The sequence below is a fragment of the Denticeps clupeoides genome, chromosome 15, assembly GCF_900700375.1.
Source record: "Denticeps clupeoides chromosome 15, fDenClu1.1, whole genome shotgun sequence".
In the NCBI taxonomy this organism is placed as follows: Eukaryota; Metazoa; Chordata; class Actinopteri; order Clupeiformes; family Denticipitidae; genus Denticeps; species Denticeps clupeoides.
This window is the reverse complement of record NC_041721.1, coordinates 10,623,347-10,647,114: the sequence shown is the minus strand read 5'-3', so window position 1 is coordinate 10,647,114 and position 23,768 is coordinate 10,623,347. Positions and strand designations below refer to the sequence as shown.

Here is a 23,768-nt window from a genome sequence, read left to right as displayed (position 1 = left end):
ATCATTTTTTTGCCCTCCAAGGCAAAAAGGTCTCACCTCTGCCTAGACCTGCGGTGTTAACTGAAAGCTTCTTCTGTGGTTCCTGGCCACCTGAGGACGTGAACGGGGGGCCAGGAGGGAGGAGTCTTCAAGCGCCCGTACCTTGATATGGGCTGCTAAAGTTATTCTGGACATCTATGCCTGATTGCCCATCAGATAATCTTGTATGCGGACATGCATACAAGTACACACACACACACACACACACACACACACACACACACACACAGACACACCGTTCTCCTCTCCTGCCTCAGATTGAAGACACAGTACCTTTTAAAGGCTGGAAAAAGCCCACTGTCCTCTTTCTGAACTGCGATTGTGGATTATCGCATCTTTTTAAAGATGCGATAAAGATGTGTGTATAGTAGATGTAGACATGTAGCTCTTTTATGTGTTGCACTTGACCCACTGTCGTGTCTGTTTTTTATTCCGTGGGGTGCCAGAAAAGACTGAGGGGAAAATAAAAGGTTTGAATGGGAATTACTGGCATTTGTGTTTGATCTGACTTTTTTCCTGTAATTTGGTATTAATGTGCACTGCATTCTTATGGACTTTGGATTTTGAAGTTTTTTTGCTGCAGTTTGCATGTACATGTGTCTGCTTGGGCATTCATAGATTAATGGTTGATGACCATCTGTTCGCAGTCAGATGTTGGCGAGACTGTATGAATAATTTTTAGAAACACTGTTTTACAATTTAAAAACATTAATTTGCAATATTTGTTTTCACACACTACAAACACCTTTCATCATTAAATAAGATCTTGTTCATTATAAGCAGAAATGTGGGTGTAAAAGTGGTTAACACTCTTTCCTATGAACCAGGAGAGCACAAAGTCTCAGGTTGAAAACTCACTTATGACCATTTTGTCCCTGAGCAAGACACTTAACCCTGATTGTCTCCAGGGGGACTGTCCCTGTAACTACTGATATCCAGTTGCTCTGGATAAGGGCGTCTGATAAATGTGAACGGTGCCTCAGGATGAGGCTCCAATGGAAATGTCCATGGAGCCTCATCCTGACCTTGAGTTGAAGTCACATAAAAGACTTGACCCAGAAGACCTTGCTGTTACCTGACTTCAGCGTATGTGACTGTCCTGTCGCCCAGGGCGTGTGGACTGGATGTTTTATCCAGGTTTAGGTCTCGAGTCCAGCTTCCCAGTGTTTGACCATAACTGGTCATGAGAGCCGTCGCTGGTGGGAAGTGTGACCATCATACCATCACCGCTCTCAGCTGTGAGCTTAGCTTTTCATCATGCCCAGCAGTGTGTGTGTGTGTGTGTGTGTGTGGGGACGGGTGCTGGCCTGCCTCTAGCGCAATCAGAGCTGCCCCTGTGTGCTTTTAAATGAAGTCCCACTCTTTATTTATTTATGTTTTTTAACAAAGGGGCCGACCAGCCTGAACTCTTGTCCCCTTTCAAGCTGAGTTGCTATGGCAACAGTTCTCCGGGCGTTTACGGGCGTGCGGCGCCGCCCTGCCCGTCTCTGGGCCTCAGCCAGAGTTCCAACGCGTTATCTCCTGATTAGAATGGCCGCGTAAGATGTGCGCCATGTTGTTTCTGCTCTGATCGCCTCCATATTTATCCAGGCTGGCATTGCGGGGTGTTGTTGAGTTCATCTATAGATAGGACGGACCTAATCATCGCCACGTGGCTGCTGCAAATTGAGTTGTAACTTGTGTGTGGCAGATGCATGTAGGCTGAGGAATCTTTATCAGACATATTTCGCGCCCTGAGCTTGGACATGTTCTCTAGTGTAAGCTTAAGGGCCCTCTGGGTTTACTTAAATGGAATTTCCATAAACACAGGACAACTGCCCTATTTGTGGGTGTATAATAATACCCGGAACTTTAATGAGGATTGCGCATGTGACTGACTGACTGGCGCAGGTTGAAACATCCCGAATGGGGACGTATTGTCTTTGTGTGCAGGAGATGTGTCAGTGATCATGTTCTGGCTGACAGAAATAATTACACAGCAACAACTAGGGTAGTGCTGCATGATTAATCTAATCGCAATCGTAATCGCGATGTCAGTCTGTGCGATTACATGAACGCAAAAAGCTGCGATTTAAATGATTTAGTACATGGATTGGATCGGCAACATATCCGATCCATTCTCTTTCTCTCAAAGATTGCGAGTCTCACTTCAGTCGGATGTGACGTGTTTGGTCACATTACTTTCGATTCGGAGACATATGGTTAGACGCCGCATGACTCGCTGCATCGTACGTCAACGTCGCCGCCATATTGCGAGAGGCTCTGCTGTGGCGTGAAGCATATACATGTCTATGGAGAGAAGTGCATAAAAATGCCTCACTCTTGTGCTGCTTGGGGCTGTACAAACCGCTGTACGCTCCAAACTAGGGATTACATTTCATAGGTAAGGCTGGACAATTGTTTTTAATATATTTGGCCATTATAAAATCCCCGTTTTATGAGTCTTAACCTTAGCTAAGATAGGCTAAGCTAGCGAAGCTATGCATTCCTGTGTTCAAGTCAGCCTCCAAACAACGTTTTGGCTAAACGTAGGCATTAACTATTTAGACTGTTCTTAGCTGTTTAGTTAACTTTTCTCAAACTTTGAAGGTTTCCTAAAGAAATTCACCTCAGTTTACAAATCTTAACCTTACCTAAGCTAGCAAAGCTATGCATCCCTGAGTTCAAGTCAGCCTCCAAACAATGTTTTGATTAAACGTAAGAACTATAATACGGGATTTTATAATGGCCAAATATAATAAAAACAGTTGTTTAGCCTTACCAGGGTTTGTCATTTGACAGTAATGTAAAAGAGTTTTTTGTGATTTAATTTTGTAGAATATTGTATTTTGAAAGCACTGGGCTATAAGTATAGGTTATAAGTAGTTTGTATGTTTATCATATCGCAATCGCATATCGCAATATTGATCTCAATAATCGCAATATGTATTTTTTCCCCGAATCGTGCAGCCCTAAACTAGGGTAACTGGTTTTTCGATACAGGCAAGTACCATGAGGAATAATTCTTGTATCTATTCAAGTCAGTTCTGAAGATTCTAGTGAACAAGTTGTATGTGTTGTGATTCCACCTTTAAAATTGCGCTCGGTGTCTTTACGGTGACTATTCATTGTTAAACTGAGGTGTGTGTGTGTGTGTGTGAGAGTGTGAGAGAGAGAGTGAGTGTGTGTGAGAGTTAGGCCAGACAAGGCCTGAGCCCGACCCTGTTTACATCCTGACAATATTGGGGCGCATCAGGAGGCCTCCCAGGCTGACCGGACCAGCATGCTTTGCGTGCTACGAGCACCAGATCAGGAAGGAAGGGAAATGTGCGGGGAATTTATTGGGTTGGATGTAAATAGTTGAGTGCGTGTTGTGTGGGGGTAAACAGTTTAGTGTAGGTGGGAGGTTAGGCACGGACTCGGTTTCACAGTGCCAGAGAACAAGAGCGAACAAGAGCGGCTGTGTTCCCATTAGTCGATAAGCAAGAAGGTGGGTGTGTTGCACCGTCGACTCCGCCTACCAGGCAAAAAGCTCTTCTCCCAACCAAAATGTCTGCCCAGGTTCGACAAAGTAATGTGTGCATGCAGACCGCTCTATTGGCTTAGGTCAAGAATGAATGTATAAATCGCTCATGGTCAATTGGAACCAAAAACGTACCCACCAGAGGCTTCATCACCAATCGGTTTAACCACCCCAGCTTCCGTTTTCGCATCTTTCACTCCTGAAAAGCCCCAACGTCATGGCATAGACTCCCAGGGCTTACCCGACGCTCCGCTCTTCCTCCTCGGCCGCTGGGCTGGCCTGTACCCTGTCTGCGCTGGCTCGCTGTCGCTGGACCGTCCCAACACTGCCGCAAGGGTGTGAGGCGTTTGTGCCAGATAGGATGTCGGGTCCCTATCCTTCTCCACCGTGTTTCGTTCTCCTTTTTGTCCCTCTCTTAAACAACCACTTGAGGCCTCGCCATCGTGCCGCGGTGCATGACTGGAACAGGCAGCGTATCCTGAACATGTACACGCAGCGTAAACAGTGGCGTGTTCGGTTGAAGAGCGCACTTTGTGCTGTTTGAGTAATCGCCTTTTAAAAAAAAAAAAAAAAGGATGTTGTGAAAGGGCATGCTACTCATTTCTTGAAAAAAACAAAAAAAAAAAATAGAATAAAGGTTAACACGATTGACACAATAGGTTCAGCGTGAAACAACTCATCCCTACATCCATTCTTGGCTTTTAAGCATGTGCTCATATGTTGTGTTTTACGAGAACAGATCATCTTGCTGATATATTTTTTTTTAATCCTTAAGTAACTGGTTAGTGATGCTCACTATCATGATGCTGAAAGAGCAAGAGTATGTATTTTAAAGTAGATTTAAAGATTCCTGTTTGTCCTGCTGTGACATGGCCCAGCATAGAGGCAAACAGCCTCCGCTTCACTTTGGGTGGCTCCTGGCCCCTGTGTCATGCTTTTCAAATCATCCAGTACACCTCGGCATGGATTTATTCCTCGCGTAATCCTCCGTTCAGGCCCTTTTATGCTCTTATTTCATTACGAATCGGCTCACAGACTCACCTCAAATTGTACCCATGATTAATCAGCTATATAGGATGGACCAGTTCAGTTTGTTACGGCTGCATCATCCTGCACACCGGGTGTGTGTGTGTGTGTGTCTGTGTGTGTGTGTGTGTGTGTGTGTGTGTGTGTGACGTTTCTCACACTGAACAATAACAGCGATTACAGGATTACCTCTGCGGTGTTGTAGGAGGAGGGGGCTGGACGCCGGGCAGGGCTGAGTTGTGCTGTTAATGGTAATGGTGTTAGGGTTGGGGGTGGGGTTACTTTCTCTCCTATAACTGGCATTATAGTTCCAATTATACTTAATTATGTAATGTAGGAGATGCTTGTTTTTTGTAATTGCATTATCTCTATTGTTTGAGTGTAATTGGTGATTTCCATAAATTTATCATTATTTTGTTTTCTGAAAAAAAATTTCCTCGTAGGTTCATAATATCTCACTTCAGTTAAGTTATTTTCAAGGGTAAGGAAGTGGACTCTTAACTGAAGGGAAGTGGGTTCAATGTGGTCCCCATGAGCAAGGTATCGTCCCCACACACTGCTCCCCGGGCCCTTTTCATGGCTGCCCACTGGTCACAAGGGTCATGGGTTAAATGCAGAGGACACTTTTCGTTGTGTGTTGTGCTACGCTGTATATCACAATGACAGAAAGTGTGGCCGACTTTCAGTACAATTTCTGCCTCCGTCAAATGAAGTGCTGGCTTACGAAGCGCTGGGTTTATTCTTGGCTGATATTGAAGACTGACAGCTGCAAGTCTTTTCCTTCTGCTATGCATTTTGTGTCGTATGCCGTTTCACCTTTGTTAGTAGTTATTTGACAGCATTTTCCCAACGACTCATCGCTCATGCCGAAGTGATTTTGAAATGTGGATTTTCATGACTCTTGACAGAAAAATGTCGGCCTCCTGTTTCTGAGCACGCTCACATCAGCCCAGGCTGGTAGGCCTGCAGGCGCGAGTCTGAAATGGCGGAAGGACCCCAGCGACGGGGCGGGCTGCCTTTTGGGCGAGCCCAGATAAGAGTGCTGAGGCCTACCAAGACTTTTACATGTTCACTGTTCCAAACATCCCAAATTTGGTCAAGGCTTCAAGCCAGATAGTTGTGTGCCCTGAACGTGAAGCTTTGTGTGTGTGTGTGTGTGTGTGTGTGTGTGTGTGTGTGTGTGTGTGTGTGTGTGTGTGTGTGTGTGTGTGTGTGTGTGTGTGTGTGTGTGTGTGTGTGTGTGTGTGTGTGTGTATATATATATATATATATATATATACATACACACACACACACACACACATATATATATATGGAGTATGGGAGTGTGAATATATTTCCCTCGTGTAGTGAGTGTAGTCATAGCAACTTTCTTAAAGCTTTTACAAGCAGGCTTATGGGACAGCCGCCAGGAGGTCTTAGACTTATCAAAGCAATAAAAAAAAAAAAAAAAGAGGCTGAACACACTCTTACGTGAATCCAGGGACCCCCCCCCCCCCCCTTTTTTTTTTTTTTTTTTTTAAATACAGTCTGCAGGAAACACTAACTGCCAAAGAGTACTTCTATTAAACCCACTGTGACTGTTATCACGCTCTCTAGAGAAGTAATAAAACTGGTGTTGTGTCTAGTTTGGGTTTGGGGGTCTCCTGCTCAAGGTGTCCACTGTTTTGTCTCTGCTAGTTTTTTTTAATCATGTATGGGCTCATCATTAATAATTCACGAGAATTCCGTAATTTTGATATTTATTCATTGTGTTGCCATATACGGTTGTGTTTTCACCTTCAGCAATGAAGTTGTCCAAATGCAATGAATTTGTTCACAGAGTGTATTACCTAATCTTACTTTTTACTATCAGCACATGCCTGCTGATTGTGTGGTGTGCTGCCTGATTGTAAGTGTTACGCAGTCCCCACCCTGAGATTTCAAAATGTGATGGAAGCCCTGCAAGTTGCAGTTTGGTTTCCTTCTCGCATTTTATACAGAATCATATCAAAATGTCGCGGTATGTAAAATTTTTTTAAAAAAAAAATGTATTTATTTATTTATTTATTTTTATTATAAGGCTCAGTTGGTCTTGTTTGGTGGTTTGATCCAAAGCTGTTGCTGGTGTGTGTGAGCAGCTGATCCTTCTGTGGCCTCTGGCCCTCACCTGTCCCAAAGACCCCCACTTCCTTTCCCTGTTGGAACAAATAATTCCTCAAATACCATAGATATGTTCTTATCTGCGTGACCTAGCTGTTGCACACAGATTCTTTGAATAATGTATATTTCACCATTCGCTGCATTTTTGTGCTACGGCCTGTTTATGCGTTCGCTGAGAGCTTTCTGCTGCTGTGCGCGTTCATGTTAATGTTTTACAGTGTGTGTACTGATGTATATCACTTACATGCTTTGCTTATGACTTCCTGGGTCATCTTTCAAGTTGTACGTGCTTTTAAAAAAAATGTTTAGATTCCGTTCAATTTTATTAGTGCCTTTATGGAAGTGGGTGGCACTTTTTTAAGAATCGGGAAAATCCCCCACATTCTCCATTTTAAACACAGTGTCCTATTCCAAACCCCCTGACTGTGTCTCTGCATCTTGGAAATGCTGCCCCTGCCAGAATTCCAGGGCGCCCGGGCAATCCAACCAGAGGCAACCAGCCACCTCAGAGCTGGCTGCTGTTCCTGTTAGCATACTAACGCGGCGTGCCGTCAGCACCCAGCAATCAGAGAGTTTCCACGAGAAAGGAATCAAAATGAAATACTGAAGTATAGTTTCTTTGTTTTAGCTCTGTAACAACTGTCTTGTTTTTTTTGTTTTTTTTGTTTTTTCCCCCATCTAGGCATGCATAGATGACAACATGGACATGGTGGTGTTCCTGGTGGAGCATGGGGCTTGTGTTAACCAACCGGATAATGAGGGCTGGATCCCTCTCCATGCAGCTGCCTCTTGTGGCTACATGGACATTGCTGAGTAAGTGGAAGTCGTCATTGTTTCATCCCTATTTGTTCGACATGCATTTGACTGTGTATTGGTCTAATGTAGAACGCTGCATGTTCGCCGGCTTGGCGGCCCAGTCATTGTAAAATGGCGGCACTCCAGCTGGGTGCAGCACCTGGCTCCTGGTTTGGACACTGGCACAGGTCCCTTGCTGGTCTGTCAGGGTACCCGTTTGCCAATAGGATCATTGTTGTGGGATCCCTCTGTCCCTGTTGATTGATGCACTGTATTTGAGTGTAGTCCCATGGAAAACGTAAAAAACGCGGTCACTAGTCGCACCTTTTCCCACGTTAGTAACTGCTGAGTTACCCAAAGTCATCTTTCACCAGTCTTCAAGTGAACAAGCCTATTGTCAAAAGATCACTGCACAATTTCCTTCATCTTCATCTGATTTCTGGTTGGTATAGCAATTCCTTCCATCCCATCAATGTTCCAAGAAGCGCCTGGACTGACTTGGCTGAAAGAATCATATCTATAATTCCTGTTGAACGACGTAGAGGTGCACCACAATCAGCCAGCCCTAGTTGGAAACACCATGAGGGGATCACCATACTCACAATTATTGATTTTGGTTTGCTATGGAATTGTTGCCGTCCCTCCGTTTTTCATAAATTAGCATTCTCTGGTCATTGAGCTAATGGAAATCAATGAATGGTCCTGCCAGTGATTTGCCAGGAGTATTTTCTGACTATAAATAAAGTATATGTTGTCATTCCATGTGGGGATTTTATTTGACTACTAATAGGTTTTGATATTTAAGGAAGTAAACATGATACTGGGTTTCCCAGTTTGAGCCCTTTACATACCATTGAAAGTTGCGAGTAGTAGAAGCTAGTCTCTGAACGTTTCTATTGATCGGCGTTATCTGTAGATATCTTGGTAAACACAGGGTTCTGGGTACTGGGCAGTGCTCGGACCTTAAATGTCCATGGGTTTTGTTTTATGCATCTAATTGTCCTTTCACAAAGCAAGACAACATCAAGTGGGCCTCATTTTCATTACTGAGGTGTAGGCCAACTTCATAATTTATCTCTTCAAATTACTTTAAGGCGGCAATAAAATGCCTAACAAACAGGACATAATGTCACATTAAAACCCTGGCCCTAAATAAATCTATCAAAGTTAAAATTAAATTGCTCTACTTTGCCTTGGGTTTAATTATTAGCTGCGTGAGGCTCTCGGCACTCGTCCCTTATTGTGCCATTAACTCCTGTTGCCAGTGCCCAGCTACCCCATTGTTTAGCATGACAGGGACTTTCTTGTGCTGGACCAGACAATGGCTTGTTTGAGGTGACCTCAACTCTTACAACACACTTAAAAACGTCTTGTGCTCGAGTGGCAACACTTGATTCTTGAGTGGCTGCATGATAATCCTTTTCTAATAAATATATAATTTATGATTTTAGAAAAAGAATCAAGATTTGGTCTTGAGAGATTCTAGTCCGGGTGAAACCATCAGATGGTCCGGGTGAGACCATCAGAAAGACCATTGTCTTGGGTGCCACCATACAATAATATCATGCATCTTGAAAAGACATCTTTAAGGCAGTGAATCTCCATTTTTATATGCTAGACAGTCTGTCTTATTGTTTTTATGAAAAAGCGTCAAGGTTGTAGTTTTAGAAGCTCTTAAGCTAAGTAATTTTGCCAGATGTGATTCACGTCACAGATCTGGGAAGCTTTTAAACTTCAGATGTCATCAAAAGGCTTTTCTAAGTGAGCCTTTCTTTGAGCCTTGCTTTTTGTATATCTGAAACCTCAGTTTTCATTAAAGATACCTTGCCGCATGTCTGACTACAGACGTCTGTGTTTGCAGGTACTTGATCAGTCGGGGTGCTAATGTGGGCGTCGTTAACAGTGAGGGAGAGACGCCATTGGACATCGCGGAGGAAGAGGCCATGGAGGAGCTTCTGCAAAACGAGATCAACCGGCAAGGTACCACTTCATTCACTTTGTTTTTTTTTTTTTTTTGCCTCAAGGGCTGCCATCTTCCACTAGCTGTCACATGGACGTCTCCCTGAGAGGGACTATAGCACAAATGTCAGTCGTAAGGCCAGTTCAGAGATTGCTTCAGCAAAGTGTGACTTATCGGCCGTATTTGAGAGGTCTATTTGCGCTGTGATAACAGCTAGCCAGCTGTGCACGGCTTTGTTGGCTATTGCTGCCATGTCTGCTGTGCCCTGCAGTCATATTGGACTGCAATGACTTGTCCTCTCTTTAGTAAAGCTGGCTTTGGTGAGGTCACCATGGGCACTTCCTGCCAGTGCTTGGTTGGTCTGCCAGCCTCTGTGCTGCTACATCTTTCACTTATCTTAGTTTTTAATGTCTCCTTTTGCCTGCAGTGAAGTGTGCGTGTTGTCCAAAATGGGTGGTGGGCACCTCGACGTGAAGGATTTCGGAATTCCACTGAGCCTTTCCCTGTGGCCCTCCCACTCATTATCTTGCTCATGCTGGCTTGGGGGAAGTTACATAATAAAGAAATGTGATCCACTTAACTCTGGTTCTTTTGTGATGATGCAAAACTGGATGGAAGGGTTTTTCTATTTTTGACCCTGCCGTTCTTCAGATGATGTAAACGGTGAAAGGCGTTGCTGAGGCATGCTTATGGCACGAGGCTTTGGCACGATTGCATGGCTTTTCTCCTCATCTGGAGGGAGCATTGGCACATAATGGCCACGACACTTAGTCTTGACTGAAGGCAGAGCTTGACTGGCTTACAAGATGTTCTGCATGCTAAATGTCTGCTTGGGTTGCCAGTGAGCTAAAGCTAATGAGAAAGTAGGACATTGTGTGTGTGTGTGTGTGTGTGTGTGTGTGTGTGTGTGTGTGTGTGTGTGTGTGTGTGTGTTTTTTTTTTTTTTTTTTTTTTTTTTTTTTTTTTTTTTTTTTTTTTTTTTAGCAACCTTATGTTCTTTTGGAAACCTAATGGACCATATTGTGTGACCTCCCTACATTGTCAATCAGTTGTGCAGTATGAACAATTAACAACCCAATCCCAAAGATCCCCATTAACCCCACTTGCTCCCATTGCCCTTGGTCATTTGACCTCTGGTCTGATGAGACCTCAGCTTGGAGGGCTTGTGCAGTAGCCAGGTCAGGCTAATTATGGAATATGCAGCCTGACCTTGGCATCTAGTCAGGAGGAAAGGGTGGTGCAGACATTCAAGGATCCTTCATCGCTGTACCAGTCAAGGGGGCTTTTAATATCAGGCTGGTCTCCAGCTCTTAAAGATCCACGTCCTTGATTGGTTAGCATGTACACCTCTAAAGTGTCTTATGTAATAGCTACAGCTTAACCCATGCCCTGGAGGATCCTGTGCATCCCAGCTGGCGGCAGCTGTCAGGTTTTATTTGCAGTGTTTGATGCCCCCTCTGTGGCTTTTGAGCATAGTTTTGGCATGCTGTTTGCGATCTACCTTGGCTGGCAGATGTGGAGGCCCACCATGGATTTGTCTGCAGTATTTGAAGGATGCAAAAACTAGCGTGGGCTCTAACTTGCCATTGAGGAATTTTGGACTTTTGGAACAAAATTTGCCCCATCAGTATTTAGAAATGCTAATGATTGAGAACTTTTATGTTAAAGTCAGCAGAATGTTTATTTCTTTGTTGAAGCCATTGTGCTATATTGACTTATGCTGTGCCCTAGTAATTGTACCAAAATTTTATATAGGGACAGGTATAGATAGACATGGATAGAGAGAGAGGAACCAAGTCACAAATGTTTCACATATTGTATAAAATATTTAGTAGCCATTTAGTTAGTATTACTTGTCTTGATTTTAACTGGAGGATGCCGGTTTTTCAGGCTGGTGCAATGTGAAGCTCTGTACCCCACCATCTGAGGTGTTATATAACGCCATTGTGTAACGCTCTATGCACTTGTAATATGATTTGCACCCTGTCTTGTGCTCTTCCCTTAGACTCTCCATTAGCAGGATCTAATTTTGAAGTGGAGACTAGCAATTACCCCTCAGCTCACCTGACCTTAAGGTCCGCTTTATTTTAGCCCAAGCCTTCCTTGTGTTAGACAGAGCCCGTGATTTGAACCATTCATGCCAGCTGAAGGTTTTTGTCCAGATAAGCAATTTGGGGCATTAGACATTCTTCCCTCGAGTGCCAGCCTTTACTCTGTGAAGTATTATCTCTGGTTTCAATATGTGCTTAGACCGCCTTTTCCCACACTGTACAAGTCTGTGTTGTTGAAGGGCTGTTTTGGGGGATCGTGTTTGTTCCTGTTAGTTTTAATGCAGGTTGCACCATGCTAAACAAGTCAATGTGTTTTGTCTGGACTGGGTCAGATGCACGCTAGCAAGGAAGCGGGGCACAAATACCATCGCGCTTTCCGTTTACTGGATCAAAGGATTTATATGAATGGATGAAGAGCCAGTAAACTCTGGTCCAGGGTGCAAGGTTCTAGTGTAAAATCGTCCAGATTACACACTGGGCTGCTGCTCTGGCGTCACACGTGCCTGTTTGTGTTTCTCTTTATAGAATGAGCGTGGATTTCTTTGTTCTACCTGTTTTGTACCTGTATTGCCAATAACTTGTGGTAATGGCCTCCTTTTTATCTTTAGGTGAGGTGAAAGGAACCATTCTGCCTTCTAGTTGCAAAATGGAGTAACCTCAAAATGTCCATTTTTGTTTATAGTTACATAACCTTTTTTTATTAAATTTTTTTTTTTAAACATTTATTTTTTACTATAATTCACACTTCAGCTTTGCTGCGGACTATGCAAACCAGCACAACCAAATTAAGGATGAACCATAGTCATCTTTCATGCGGTGGTTTGCCAAACCTCTGTAGTGTTTTAATCAAACGCCGCCTCCTGTTTTCTACATTTCTTGGAAATTCATTTAAAATTGAATTAAAATGTATTCAAATTTAAATTCCAGCTTCGTATACCATTGTCAGTCCCATTTCCTCATATTAAGCTCATTTCAACCATTCCACACTAGTGATTTTATTCTTTGCCATCATTAGTAAATGTAGCACAGACTTGTACATTTCTGCTTATTTTACCAAAAATTATTTTACCAAAAATTTAATGTTATCACTTATAAAAATGTAATATCTGCAGTAATCTGAATGTCACTTGCACCACACACAACATATATAGTTTTATACTCAAAGTAGTTAGTAATTAAACTAATTTTATGTTAACCTTACCATAGGTGCACCAAGCATCTCCAGGTTTATGTTTTTCTGTAGTTTTCTGGTTTAATGACACATTAAATATGCCTCACATTTAATCAAGACCCAGATTTCTAATTGCCAGTTTATATATGTTTTAAAAATCCAGAGAGCAAATAGTAAGCCTACTTTGGAAGTAATTTTTATACCTTCCACTGAAGTGTTGGCCCGAGCCCCAGAAAGCTTTCGTCTGTTTATGTAGCTCAACAGCGAACAGCCAAGAGTGCAGCCAGGTGCCCCTGTATTTTTGCCCGGGATGCTCAGGGCGATGGACTAGATGTTACATCTGTATGCTTCGGACCCAATGACACAGTTAATCGAACTATACATGCATTGTTTTTCTGAAGAACACAGTATTGAACTATGAAATGCCAGGGGAAAATAGGATTATGAAATGGTTGCTGTTGTAACGCAGACATTGCACACATTTGAAATGGGGTCAGGCTCTATACCTCCCCCTAGCGTGTATAGAGTACCAAAAATCCTGCCTGATCGTGCGCTTTTTGGGATTGCATTGTAGGTGGTGCAGTAGAAACCACCAATACAGTGACTTTTTGTAAAGTACTGCACTGTTCCACAATCCAGTCTGTATGTTCTATTTATATACAGGTGTTTTTTTTTTTTTTGTGTGTGTGTGTGTGTGTGTGTAATTTGTTCATAATTATTCCTAATGCAGCTGTTTCGTATTTTGCTTTACATGTAAATGTAAAGGTTTAGAATTATACCAATGTAAGTCAGAGTTTCTGATTTTCTCTGCCACAGAGACTGTTTACTTAACGCCAGTTTATCCAGCGGGTTGGCACTGACGTGCTACCTCTGCTGTGTTAATGCTACCAACATGCGAAGCAGGAATGGGCATAACTCCATAGCACCATATATAGTATGCTCAGGTCAGATATTTGCCTCGTAAGAATTTTATTGTAGCTGACTCATCTTATGTAATTAATTTATTACATCATTGGAAAGGTGTGTGTGTATATGTGTCATAGGTACCCAGGGCGAGGGCTATTATAGTATGTTTTGTCTTCATTAAAAGGGAAAAAAAAGCTCTCCATTCATCTTACATGTAATTTTACATTTTTCCCATTAATATTTTTGCTAGGGGTGGACATCGAGGCAGCCAGAAAAGAAGAGGAGCGGATTATGCTGCGAGATGCACGACAGTGGCTCAACAGCGGCCAGATCAACGATGTACGGCACACAAAGTCTGGGGGCACGGCGCTGCACGTCGCAGCTGCCAAGGGATACACAGAGGTTTTAAAGTGAGTTCACCCACCGGCCAAAGCCCAGCCCGTAAATTGTTTTTTACCAACTATCTTCCTATCTCTCCAGTCACGGCTAGTTAGAACACTAAACAATGAAGTATCCATGGCAATAAATGACTGTAATGTCGTCCGTACCCTCTTTCAACCGTGTCCTACTGCACTTGAGGGGGCAGCGGCTTCTTGCGCTCTTGTTTGGGACTTTTTGCCAGCTGGTTTCAGCCGAGCTGCCTATGGGGACAGCTGAAGATGCTCTAGCCCATCTGCTCCAAGGAGGCGATCCAGGAAATTCTGTATTCTGTCTGCAAATGTAACTCACGAGTTTGCCCATTAGAAGTCTTGAGTAAAACCAGTAATTTTTGTAATTTATCATTTGGTTTGGTAGTGGATGTGGTTTTGAGATGAATATATCAGTTTGTTGCTGGTGGTGCTGTCACAAAGTGTGCATTCTGGGTTAAAGAAATAATGATCCCCAAATCTGGGTGGATGGACATTTTTGCTTTTTGACAACATTCATGTTCTTCACTCCAAATCTTGGCAAATGGTGTAAAGATTAGATTGCAGCACAAAACCTGGTCCTAAACCTGATTTGGTAAATCTCATAATGCCTTTTTTTTTTTTTTTTTTTTCTTTTCACCTCTTCCGTTCTCAGGCTTTTAATCCAGGCAGGGTATGATGTAAATATTAAAGACTATGATGGTTGGACTCCGCTCCATGCGGCAGCTCACTGGGGCAAGGAGGAAGCCTGTAGAATACTGGTGGAGAATTTGTGCGACATGGACCTTACTAATAAAGTGGTTAGTGCTTTTATTTCTTGTTTTTTTTTTCTTGGTGTGTTATGTTCTATGAATGATTATTTTAACTGACTCCCCACCCTCCATTTATTGACACATTGTCCTCTCCCTTTCAGGGGCAAACAGCGTTTGATGTAGCAGATGAAGATGTCCTTGGCTATTTAGAGGAATTACAAAAGAAGCAAAATCTGGTAAGCTGTTTTTATTTTAATGCTACAGGCATAATTTGCAGTTGTCAGAATGACCTGGAAAAGTTTTTTGCTCCAGGCTGGTAGGTTGTCCTTGGCCAAATGATGTGGCGTTGCCTTCTTGCACCTGGCTGGAGGGTTATGTTTTTTTTTTTTGTTTTTTTTTCCGTCAAATTACAGCTCATGAGTGAGAAGAAGGATGTGAAGAAATCACCTTTGATAGAAACGACGACCACTGAGGACAACAATCAATCCCTGAAACCTCTTAAGAGGTAAATATCATTTACCCTCCAGGAAAGGGCAGACCGTCTGGACCGTTTTAAGGAAGGAAAGTGTCAGCGTAATGGATTTGCCTCACAAATAGTTCCTTCCTAAGAAGGCGGGTTGTTGGACTCGTCTTAAGCTTTAATTATTTGTGGTCCGTTTGAATAATTGCCGTGCTGACTTCGTCTGCATGATCTTTTCTTTGACTCAGCAAAGAGACACTGCTCCTTGAGCCAGAAAAGAGGGTCCCGCGCATCGAAAGCCTCGAGCCAGAGAAGGTGGATGAGGAAGACGAGGGCAAAAAGGACGAGTCGAGCTGCTCCAGTGAGGAAGAGGAGGAAGAAGATTCAGAGTCTGAGAATGAAGCGGGTTGGTGGTTTTATACTATAGTTATTTTATGTATAGTTTACAGTTACATATTTTGCAAGGGTAAACACAAATGTAGAAACTATATGTATAGTATCTCCATTACAGTTCAAAAGTTTAGGGGTGTTTTTTTTTTTTTTTTTTTTTTTTTTTTTCCCTAATTAAACTAATAAGAAGGTAAAAAATAAACACATTTGCTGATGCACCAAATACTCAAGTAGTGCATCTTTTAAAGTGGCAGACTTAAATTAGGGAACACAGCATTCCATTGGAACTGAAAAATTTCCTCCACGTGTAGAGCAAGAGTCATTTACAACATGAAGAATATTTGATATTGGCATACCATACTTGTATAAAAACAATTACATAATTTTGTTCATGTCTGTTCAACCTTTCTTTCAGAAAAAACAAAATCTTCTGCCCCTGTTAGCAACGCAAACAGCACAGCGAGCATTGCTGTTTCCTCCCCAACCAGCCCCACTAACCAGGTGACCACCCCCACCTCACCCACCAAGAAGGTAAGGCAAATGTGATTTCACTCCTTTTGCATCAAATGCAGTGCAGGCTTTCATTATCTGCGAGAACCTACAAAAAAGCACATCCCAATTTCTTCGGTTGCGTAGCCAAATTGAGTTGCCAGAAATATGACACATTGATCTGTACATGAATATACAGATATGGATATTAGCCTGCCAGCTGGTGTACGCTCTGCCGTGAGCAGAGCTCTAGCCGCAGTCAAGCTCAGTCCCACTTCAGGAGTTACAGACAGTTTACGAGGTGGGGAGCGCCTGCTCTTCATCAAACATGGCAATAGAGAGCTGGCGCGAAGCGGGGGGTGGGGTTGTTAGGGAGGCCGGTGTTCCTGGAAAGGCATCGCGCTGTGGTGTGCTCGCCACTCTCACCTCAGCCCTTCAGATCATGCAGTGGGACTCTTAATGACACACTCATCGTTTTCCCTGTGTGTCTGCTGCCCCCTGCAGGACAGTTTTCCCTCTGCAACTGCCACGGAGAGTACCACAGAGGCAAGTTTTGCACAGGGCTAGTCATTACTTCTCAATAGTATTATTATTTTGCTTTTTTTTTGTCATTTTGTGTATGTGTCTGTGCTGCACCAGCCACAACGTAGTCTGCTATGTATAACCACTACTGTTCTAAAGTTTAAGGTCATTTGGTAATATTCTCATTAACGGAATATCTGCATATATGTACAGAGGCACTTTATTAGCCAAATTCAAATTGCTTTCATTGTGTGTGTGTGTGTGTCCCTGTGTCCATCCCTTTATGATTGTGGGGTGGGGTGGGGGGCTAATTTTGACCCTAAACCTCTGAACAGTGGTGCGTGTGTGTAGTGATAATCACAATTATGTAAGATAGAGCAAAAGTGTCACTTTTCTCGTCTGTGTCGCACTGTGGAACTTTCTGCTTTGCGTTGTTGTTGTTGTTGTTGTTATTTGGCTGCAGAATGTGCCCCCCCCCCAACATCCCCCACCAAAGAAAAAAAAAAGAGAGAAAGAACAAACACGGCCAAACTCAAGATAGCCACGAGCTCGCAAAAACATTCTTCTTCCTCCACCCCCACCCTCTGTTCTGAGTTTTGTTCAGTGTCCCCAGTGGCTGTTGTCCCATCCTTTGATCAGCTCAGGCCAGGCTTTGGGAAGTCCCTGCCTGCTGGGTCTCGGAATGATGAGAAGCAAACGTCTCTTCCTCCGCACTTAGACCCCGGTCCGCCTTTCCCTGTACCCTCCCTCCTCATTTCCCAGGAAATTGAAGGCTACCTTTTGAGAGAAAAGGACCTGTTGCTGAAGAAGTTCACAAGAGGGGATGAAAGCGTCCCCCCGTCCCCCCCCTTTTTTTTTGTGTCACTCACACACTCAAACACGATGTTTTCCGCTTTGTTAGTCACGTGGCTATTATTATAAATATCTTTCCCATTATATATAATATATATTTTTTTTTCCCTTCTATTAGCCATCCATTTTTCTGTTACCCATCCATCTTGATGTGTCTTTAGCTACTGCTTCTCCTGCTATTGCTTTCTTTTATTTCGGCTCATTTCTTTTCTTCTCTCTTCCTTTTTTCTTGTCTGTCTCTTTCCTCCCACCTGTCCACCCTTTTCTTTTCTCGGTTGCTCGTGTCTTGGTTGGCTTAAGTCTGAGTTTATTACTCCCTTCATACCCGTGGCGGAGCCAGGCTGTCCTGCATTGTGGCGTCAAGGCTTGCGCAAAACTGGCATTTCTCTTGTGCCCAAAAAAGCTATGGTGAGACATTCGGTGTGTCCAGAAATGTTGAGCACCCTCCCCACCCTGCCACCTGCACTTTTAACCCCTCCACCCTCCTCTCACAAGCAAAACCTCTGCAACACTGTGGCGTCCTGCCTAACCATTTCAAATATGGGACGAGACTTAAACCCCGCCCCCGTTGCTGTTGACCTGCATGGTTCTTGTCCTCTGTGGTGGTCCGTCTGCTTCGCTCTTCTGCCTCTAAAGCAACCTGACTCTGCTGTGACTGACTTCGGGGGGGGTGTTTGCTGAGTGTGAAACCTGCACTGGGTTGGGTCTGGGTTTCTTTTTTCTAATATAACTTTAATGGACTAACAGATTTTCTTATTAATCTGAATTTTGAAGTGAAATTGGGTGACCAGTGTCCCCCCTGGAGTGTGGGTTGAGTTAAATGTTATTAAATGTCTATTTTCTGGATCTGTTGAGGGCCCACAGCAAGAGCTTTTCCACTCAGTTCCTTCACCTTTACACACAGTCACTGTAAGAGTCCTTTAACTGGGATGTCACCACTCTCCCTTGGCCAAAATATGTCCCTCCTCCCCAGACTGATGCCAATGTCTTTACCTTTCCTCCCGCCCCCACCCCTTCACCCCTGCAGCTCACACCTCCTGCGGGGAAAGTGTCGCCCAAAGAGGACGACCGCAAGGACGAGTCCCCCGCCTCGTGGCGCCTGGGCCTGCGGAAGACGGGCAGCTATGGCGCGCTGGCGGAGATCACAGCCACCAAGGAGGCACAGAAGGAGAAGGATGCGGCGGGCGTGATGCGCTCGGCCTCCAGCCCGCGCCTCTCCTCCTCTCTGGACAACAAAGAGAAGGTGAGTGGTGCAAAAAAAAAAAAACCCTGTGCATTAATGGCACTGCAGCCATTATTACCTGTATAATATCTGCCAGTCTGATATTGGTGAGTGATTTGACAGTGCTTCAAATGCTCATGCAAGTGCTCCTAACTTGGAATATTGCTGTTTGGTTTATTTAAGCGAGCGGGGCGGCCTGTCTGTGTAACCTTTGACCTTTACTTGCTGAAGTAACTGCTTCTCTGTGTTTGCATCTTCACGTGAACAAGCCTTCGTCTTTTTTTTTTTTTTTTTCTTCTTCTTCTTCTAGCTTGGTCTAAATTCTGTACTAAATAGATTTTGTACAAGGGTGTCATTATGGAAAGGTGAAAGGTGAACTGTTGTGGTCACACATACAATTCTTTTGTTCAGACTCTTTAAGGGGTTACTTTATTTTAAATGAACTATTCTAGCCAATTAACTTTTTTTTTTTTTTTTTTTTTTGCCCTCCAACATACATGTTGGGATGTCCATCAGGTAACAGGTCTCAGTGTGTGCCATGATTAGTCCAGAAGTGTCTTTTGAGGTTTCTCAAAAGCTTGTTTCAAACAATTTCATCATTTAAGCCCCTGACAAATTTGATTCCTTTACAGCCAGGCCTTCCGCTTAATTCACTTTTGAGTGTTAACCCATAAAATTGCTGCCTGGTGGAATTTGAAACTAAAGCTGCTCTCTTCCAAGCCCATTGTTTGCTTCATTAGAAAGCATCTTAACTGCTTTTGAGAGAAGGCAGAGACGCCCTTCTGATTCAGTATCAAACATTGGACAAGTAGTCTTTTTGTAGTAGTCAAATTGTACTCTCTACTCTCATGTCATTACTCGCTTTGCTATATCTCCTCACTATACCCCCATGCCATTATTTTTCTGTAGGCTAGAAGTACTACAGCTGCCTCTCTATGCTTTAAACTGTTTTTTTTACTGTCTCCACAGGAAAAAGAGAAAGCCCGTCTGGCCTACGTTGCACCAACTATACCAAGGCGGCTGGCCAGCATGTCAGATATTGACGAGAAGGAGAACAGGTGAAAAGAGGGTTGAGAGAGTAGAAGAGCCCTTGTTTGTCTGTTTATGTATATATGTATGCATTTGAGCGCCACCTGCTGCTAATAGCTGTATGGTGCGGCTCACAAGTGGAACACTGCATGCTGTGTGGCTAAAGCAGCCTCCACGCCCCATCTCAGTCCCTATATCAAAGAAGAAGAACAAATGTGTACATTGTGTATGAACAGTTTAAGGTTTCTTGTGTAATTTTTGAATCAGTTCAAACCTGAGCTGTGAGGATGTTGTAGTGTAGATGACATTTTACAGTTTACATATTTTGAGAGTTTTCTGGTCTAGAACCCTGGGGTACTATTATAGCTTCTGGTCCTCAGGGACTCTGCCGCTAGTCTGGTACGCAGCGGCTCGTACACCAGGAGGCGTTGCGAGGAGGACATGAAGAACAGTGAAGGAACTGCTTCCCTGAACCGAACACCCAGCTATCAGCGCAGGTTAGCCTCCACGTCTGCCACCATTTTAATAAGTGAATCTGGTGGTACCCATCCTATGATCCAATGTAATTAACACCAATCACTTGTTACAAATGGTTCTGAGGAAGTGTGTTAATTGTGAATGGAAAAAAATGAGTGTTTATTTGATTTTAGCATCATTAATAAGTTAATATTTTAATAGGTCTTGGCTTATGTTAACAACAGAAATTAAATTTGTATTGATTTTAATATATTAATAATGATTAATAATATATAATACATTAAGAGAGAGATAGATATACCTATATATAGATATAGTCTTTGCCCAGCCTTACCTGCCAGCAGTGGTATTTGTTATATTAACAGCTTTTGTCCACCAGAACCAATCCTTCTCCACTGACCTTCTCTAGACGAGTTTTTATTCATAAACTGCAATATAGTGTAACGAAGGTGCATTGAGTGGCCACGCCAGCAAGCCCAGTTCTGACCTGCTATTGGCCACACTGGCGCTGCTTGCTTGACCTAAATTTGTGTTCCTGGTTTCTGCTGTTCTGATGTGGCTCTTTTCACTATTTCAGCCTGTCTGGCCACTAGTCTAAACTGAAACAGCCTAGACCAGCAGAAACTGTGGCTTGCATAAATTGGTCTGCTTAAATGCTTTTATTTTTTTTGCGTGTCTGCCTGTGTGTGATTTGTAAATATGTGTGTGCCCGCTGTCCTGCTAACACGCCTTTCTCGCCCCACCCCTGCACGGCAGCACGTCCCACACGCTTGCACTAGGCCGGAGCAGCAGCACGCGGGACGTGCCGGCCAAGTCCTCCTCCACCTCAAGCTTGGACCCTAACACCTGTAACACTAAACCCTGGCAGTCCTACTACCAGTCTTACAGCATTCACAGAAGGTACCTGCCCACAGTCCTACAGACGCCGCCCACAAGTGCCCCTCGCCCCCGCTTCTCTTCTCATTCAGGTCATGTCCACACAAGAAACGGGAACATTTCTAACCTATTATCTCCTGCATCCTCGCAGTGTTTAAGGGGACTCAAAACGTACATTTAAAAAAAAAAAGAAAACTGGTTCTAGAGTGCAAATATCTGCCTGAAGTATAAATGTGGACTGCAAACCGCCTCTTTTGTGAACAAAGGCTGATGTTAGGGCTGCAACTTATGATTATTTTAATAATTGATCAATCTGTCTTATTATTATTATAATTTTTTTTTATTATTAAAAAACAGCCGCTCAGATGGTGTTGATGAGGCAGGTTGATGAAACACAGCACATAGTGACACAACGAAATGTGTCCTCTGCTTTTAACATCACCCTTGGTGAAATACAGTGTGAAAAAGGAGGGATTCTGTTGTCATGTGGGCTGACGAGCACGCTGTTGTGTCGTGGGGGGAGAAATGGGCGGGTCAGACCCAGACGTCTGCTAAAACAGACAACGCGTGACCGCTGGTCAGAGCATCACATGTGGTCCGTTTTAGCGCAGCCTCTTCTCTTTCCTCTATCTCCACCCTGTCTGAGGCGCCGAACTCTGCTAGCATCAGTGCGTGAGAGAAGTGTGTTTTTTTTTTTTTTTTTTTTTTTTTTTTTTTTTTTTTTTTTTTTTTTTCTCTAATAATCAAATGTCACCTTGTCACGACCCAACAAATATATTAGGAAATTTGTTACCTACTCTTTTAGTAATCGATTTTTACCGATTTAAATGATTCGTTGTTGCAGCCCTAGCTGATTTATTAGATCAACCTGACCTATAACCCCAAACGAGTCATACATAACTACAATAATGGCGGGTTACATGTTTGTGTGTGTTCTGCAGCTCAACTCTAAGAAATCCTCTGTTTTTTTTTAATGAAAAGAGCAGTTTGGTGAACAGGGGGAGGGGTGAAAATAACATGCTGGGACATACTGAGTGTTGATAAAGTTTCGGGACATGCTGCCATGTGGATGCATGGTTTTAAAACTGAGAGCCTGATATTAGGAAGGAAAAAAACAAAAAAAGACATTCTCATGTGGACAGGGAATCAGTCTTGCCTCCCTCTGTTTTATTGCCCATCTTCCATCCTTTTCCTCAGTGTAATGATGTTAAATGAGATGTTTGGGCACCCCTTTATATAATTTAAAAAATATGATTGAGTTATTAGTAGTAGTAATACTTGAAGCAAATGCAAGTGATAGTTTGCAACTTGCATTTTTAACTTTGTAATGCAAAGTGGCATGTAATTTATCTCAAACCTCTGGCTTTTAGTATAGGTCTGGGGTCACCAATGCTGGTCCTGCAGGGCTCTTGCACATTTTTGTGTTTACCTTCATTTAGCACTACTCATTCAAATGTACTCATTACCCCCCAGTTCTTTAGTCGAATCAGGTGTGGTGGAACATGGAAAAGTCTAAGCTGTTGCCCTCCTGAACTAGGGTTGGTGGCCCCTGGCAACAACACTGCAACACGGCTGTATTTGCAACTGCTGTGTAATGCCACGCTGCACAAGTGTCCTCAAAGTGCTGTCTGGAGCTCACTAATTATGGGATACTTATGACCTGGTTTAATTTTTTGAACCCCTAGTATTACTTTTTTTTTTTTTTTTGCTCTTTGTCTGCTTCGCTTTTCTTATCTTTGTGTTATTTCCTATTGGTGATTTTACGTGTGTGTCTGTCTGCCCATCCTTGCAAAGTGGCTCATTTGGTCGGAGGAATGAGGACTCTGTAACCTCCACCGCTTCCTCCACGCCCAGCACCACCTCGTCCAGTGTCACCTCCCCCACCGGCCACCGTAGCCTGCTTTCCAGCCTGGGCTCCACGTCCACAACAACATCCACCCGCCCTACCAGCTTCACAAGCAGGTAAAGTGTTCTGTTCCCACAGTACTGCATCTCATGCGTGGCTGGGCTGAGCTGCTCGTTGTTGCACTCTTTTCCAATCTTATATATATATATTTATATTCCAATATATTTGTGTGTGTGTGTGTGTGTGTGTGTGTGTATACACACCGAAACATTAAACACATTCCATTCTTGAAACCTGCATTTAGTTTACTTAGCCTTTTATGTGGATTGTAATGACTGACATTCTGTTTTTCCTCAGAGATTTCTCTTCATAGCAAATGAAAAGCCTGCTTTCACATGACAATAATCAAACTAATTGCGCTGTAACACCTTAACGTCTCAGTATATTTTCAGGCTTGAGAGCAGACCGGAACTTGATGAAATATAAAGCTCTTTTTAATAGCCCTTTTCACTGTTTAACCGTTGCGCTACAGGTACTGGCAGGACGAAAGTGCAGAGAAAGACAAGGAGAAGGAGCGAGAGTCTGTTGCGGTCATCCCCACCATCAACACTGCATCCACCACCACCACCTCGACCACTTCCACCTCCACCACTGGCATGGTGCTTGGCTCAGATGGCAGAGAGAGACGCAGGTGAGTGTCAGTGTGGGTGGCAGAAAACCACTTTCAGAGGTTGACTACTAAACGCCCAGTGCAGTTTGAATGACAAGTGGGAAATGTGGTGAAATGCCACTCCAATGGTGACCAATCACAATGTGGGCAAAGGGAGACACGCTTCGGTACGCAGAGGCAATTT

The 23,768-nt window shown here is 43.4% G+C and overlaps 1 protein-coding gene across 4 annotated transcripts in view; it reads left to right on the top strand.

Moving 5' to 3' along the window:
* Positions 1-23,768, top strand: part of ppp1r12a (protein phosphatase 1, regulatory subunit 12A) — a 52,404-nt gene that overhangs the window by 13,619 nt on the left and 15,017 nt on the right. The window contains exons 2-16 of one of the 4 annotated variants that reach the window (XM_028954691.1): positions 7,392-7,522; positions 9,366-9,484; positions 13,843-14,002; positions 14,655-14,799; positions 14,913-14,987; positions 15,165-15,256; positions 15,460-15,617; positions 16,017-16,132; positions 16,595-16,636; positions 18,492-18,707; positions 19,656-19,744; positions 20,096-20,212; positions 20,949-21,092; positions 22,863-23,030; positions 23,447-23,605. In XM_028954691.1, coding sequence (XP_028810524.1) covers positions 7,392-7,522; positions 9,366-9,484; positions 13,843-14,002; positions 14,655-14,799; positions 14,913-14,987; positions 15,165-15,256; positions 15,460-15,617; positions 16,017-16,132; positions 16,595-16,636; positions 18,492-18,707; positions 19,656-19,744; positions 20,096-20,212; positions 20,949-21,092; positions 22,863-23,030; positions 23,447-23,605 — 1,931 coding nt within the window. The remainder of the gene's footprint in view (positions 1-7,391; positions 7,523-9,365; positions 9,485-13,842; positions 14,003-14,654; positions 14,800-14,912; positions 14,988-15,164; positions 15,257-15,459; positions 15,618-16,016; positions 16,133-16,594; positions 16,637-18,491; positions 18,708-19,655; positions 19,745-20,095; positions 20,213-20,948; positions 21,093-22,862; positions 23,031-23,446; positions 23,606-23,768) is intronic. The other 3 variants (XM_028954692.1, XM_028954693.1, XM_028954694.1) reach the window with 3 other exon arrangements.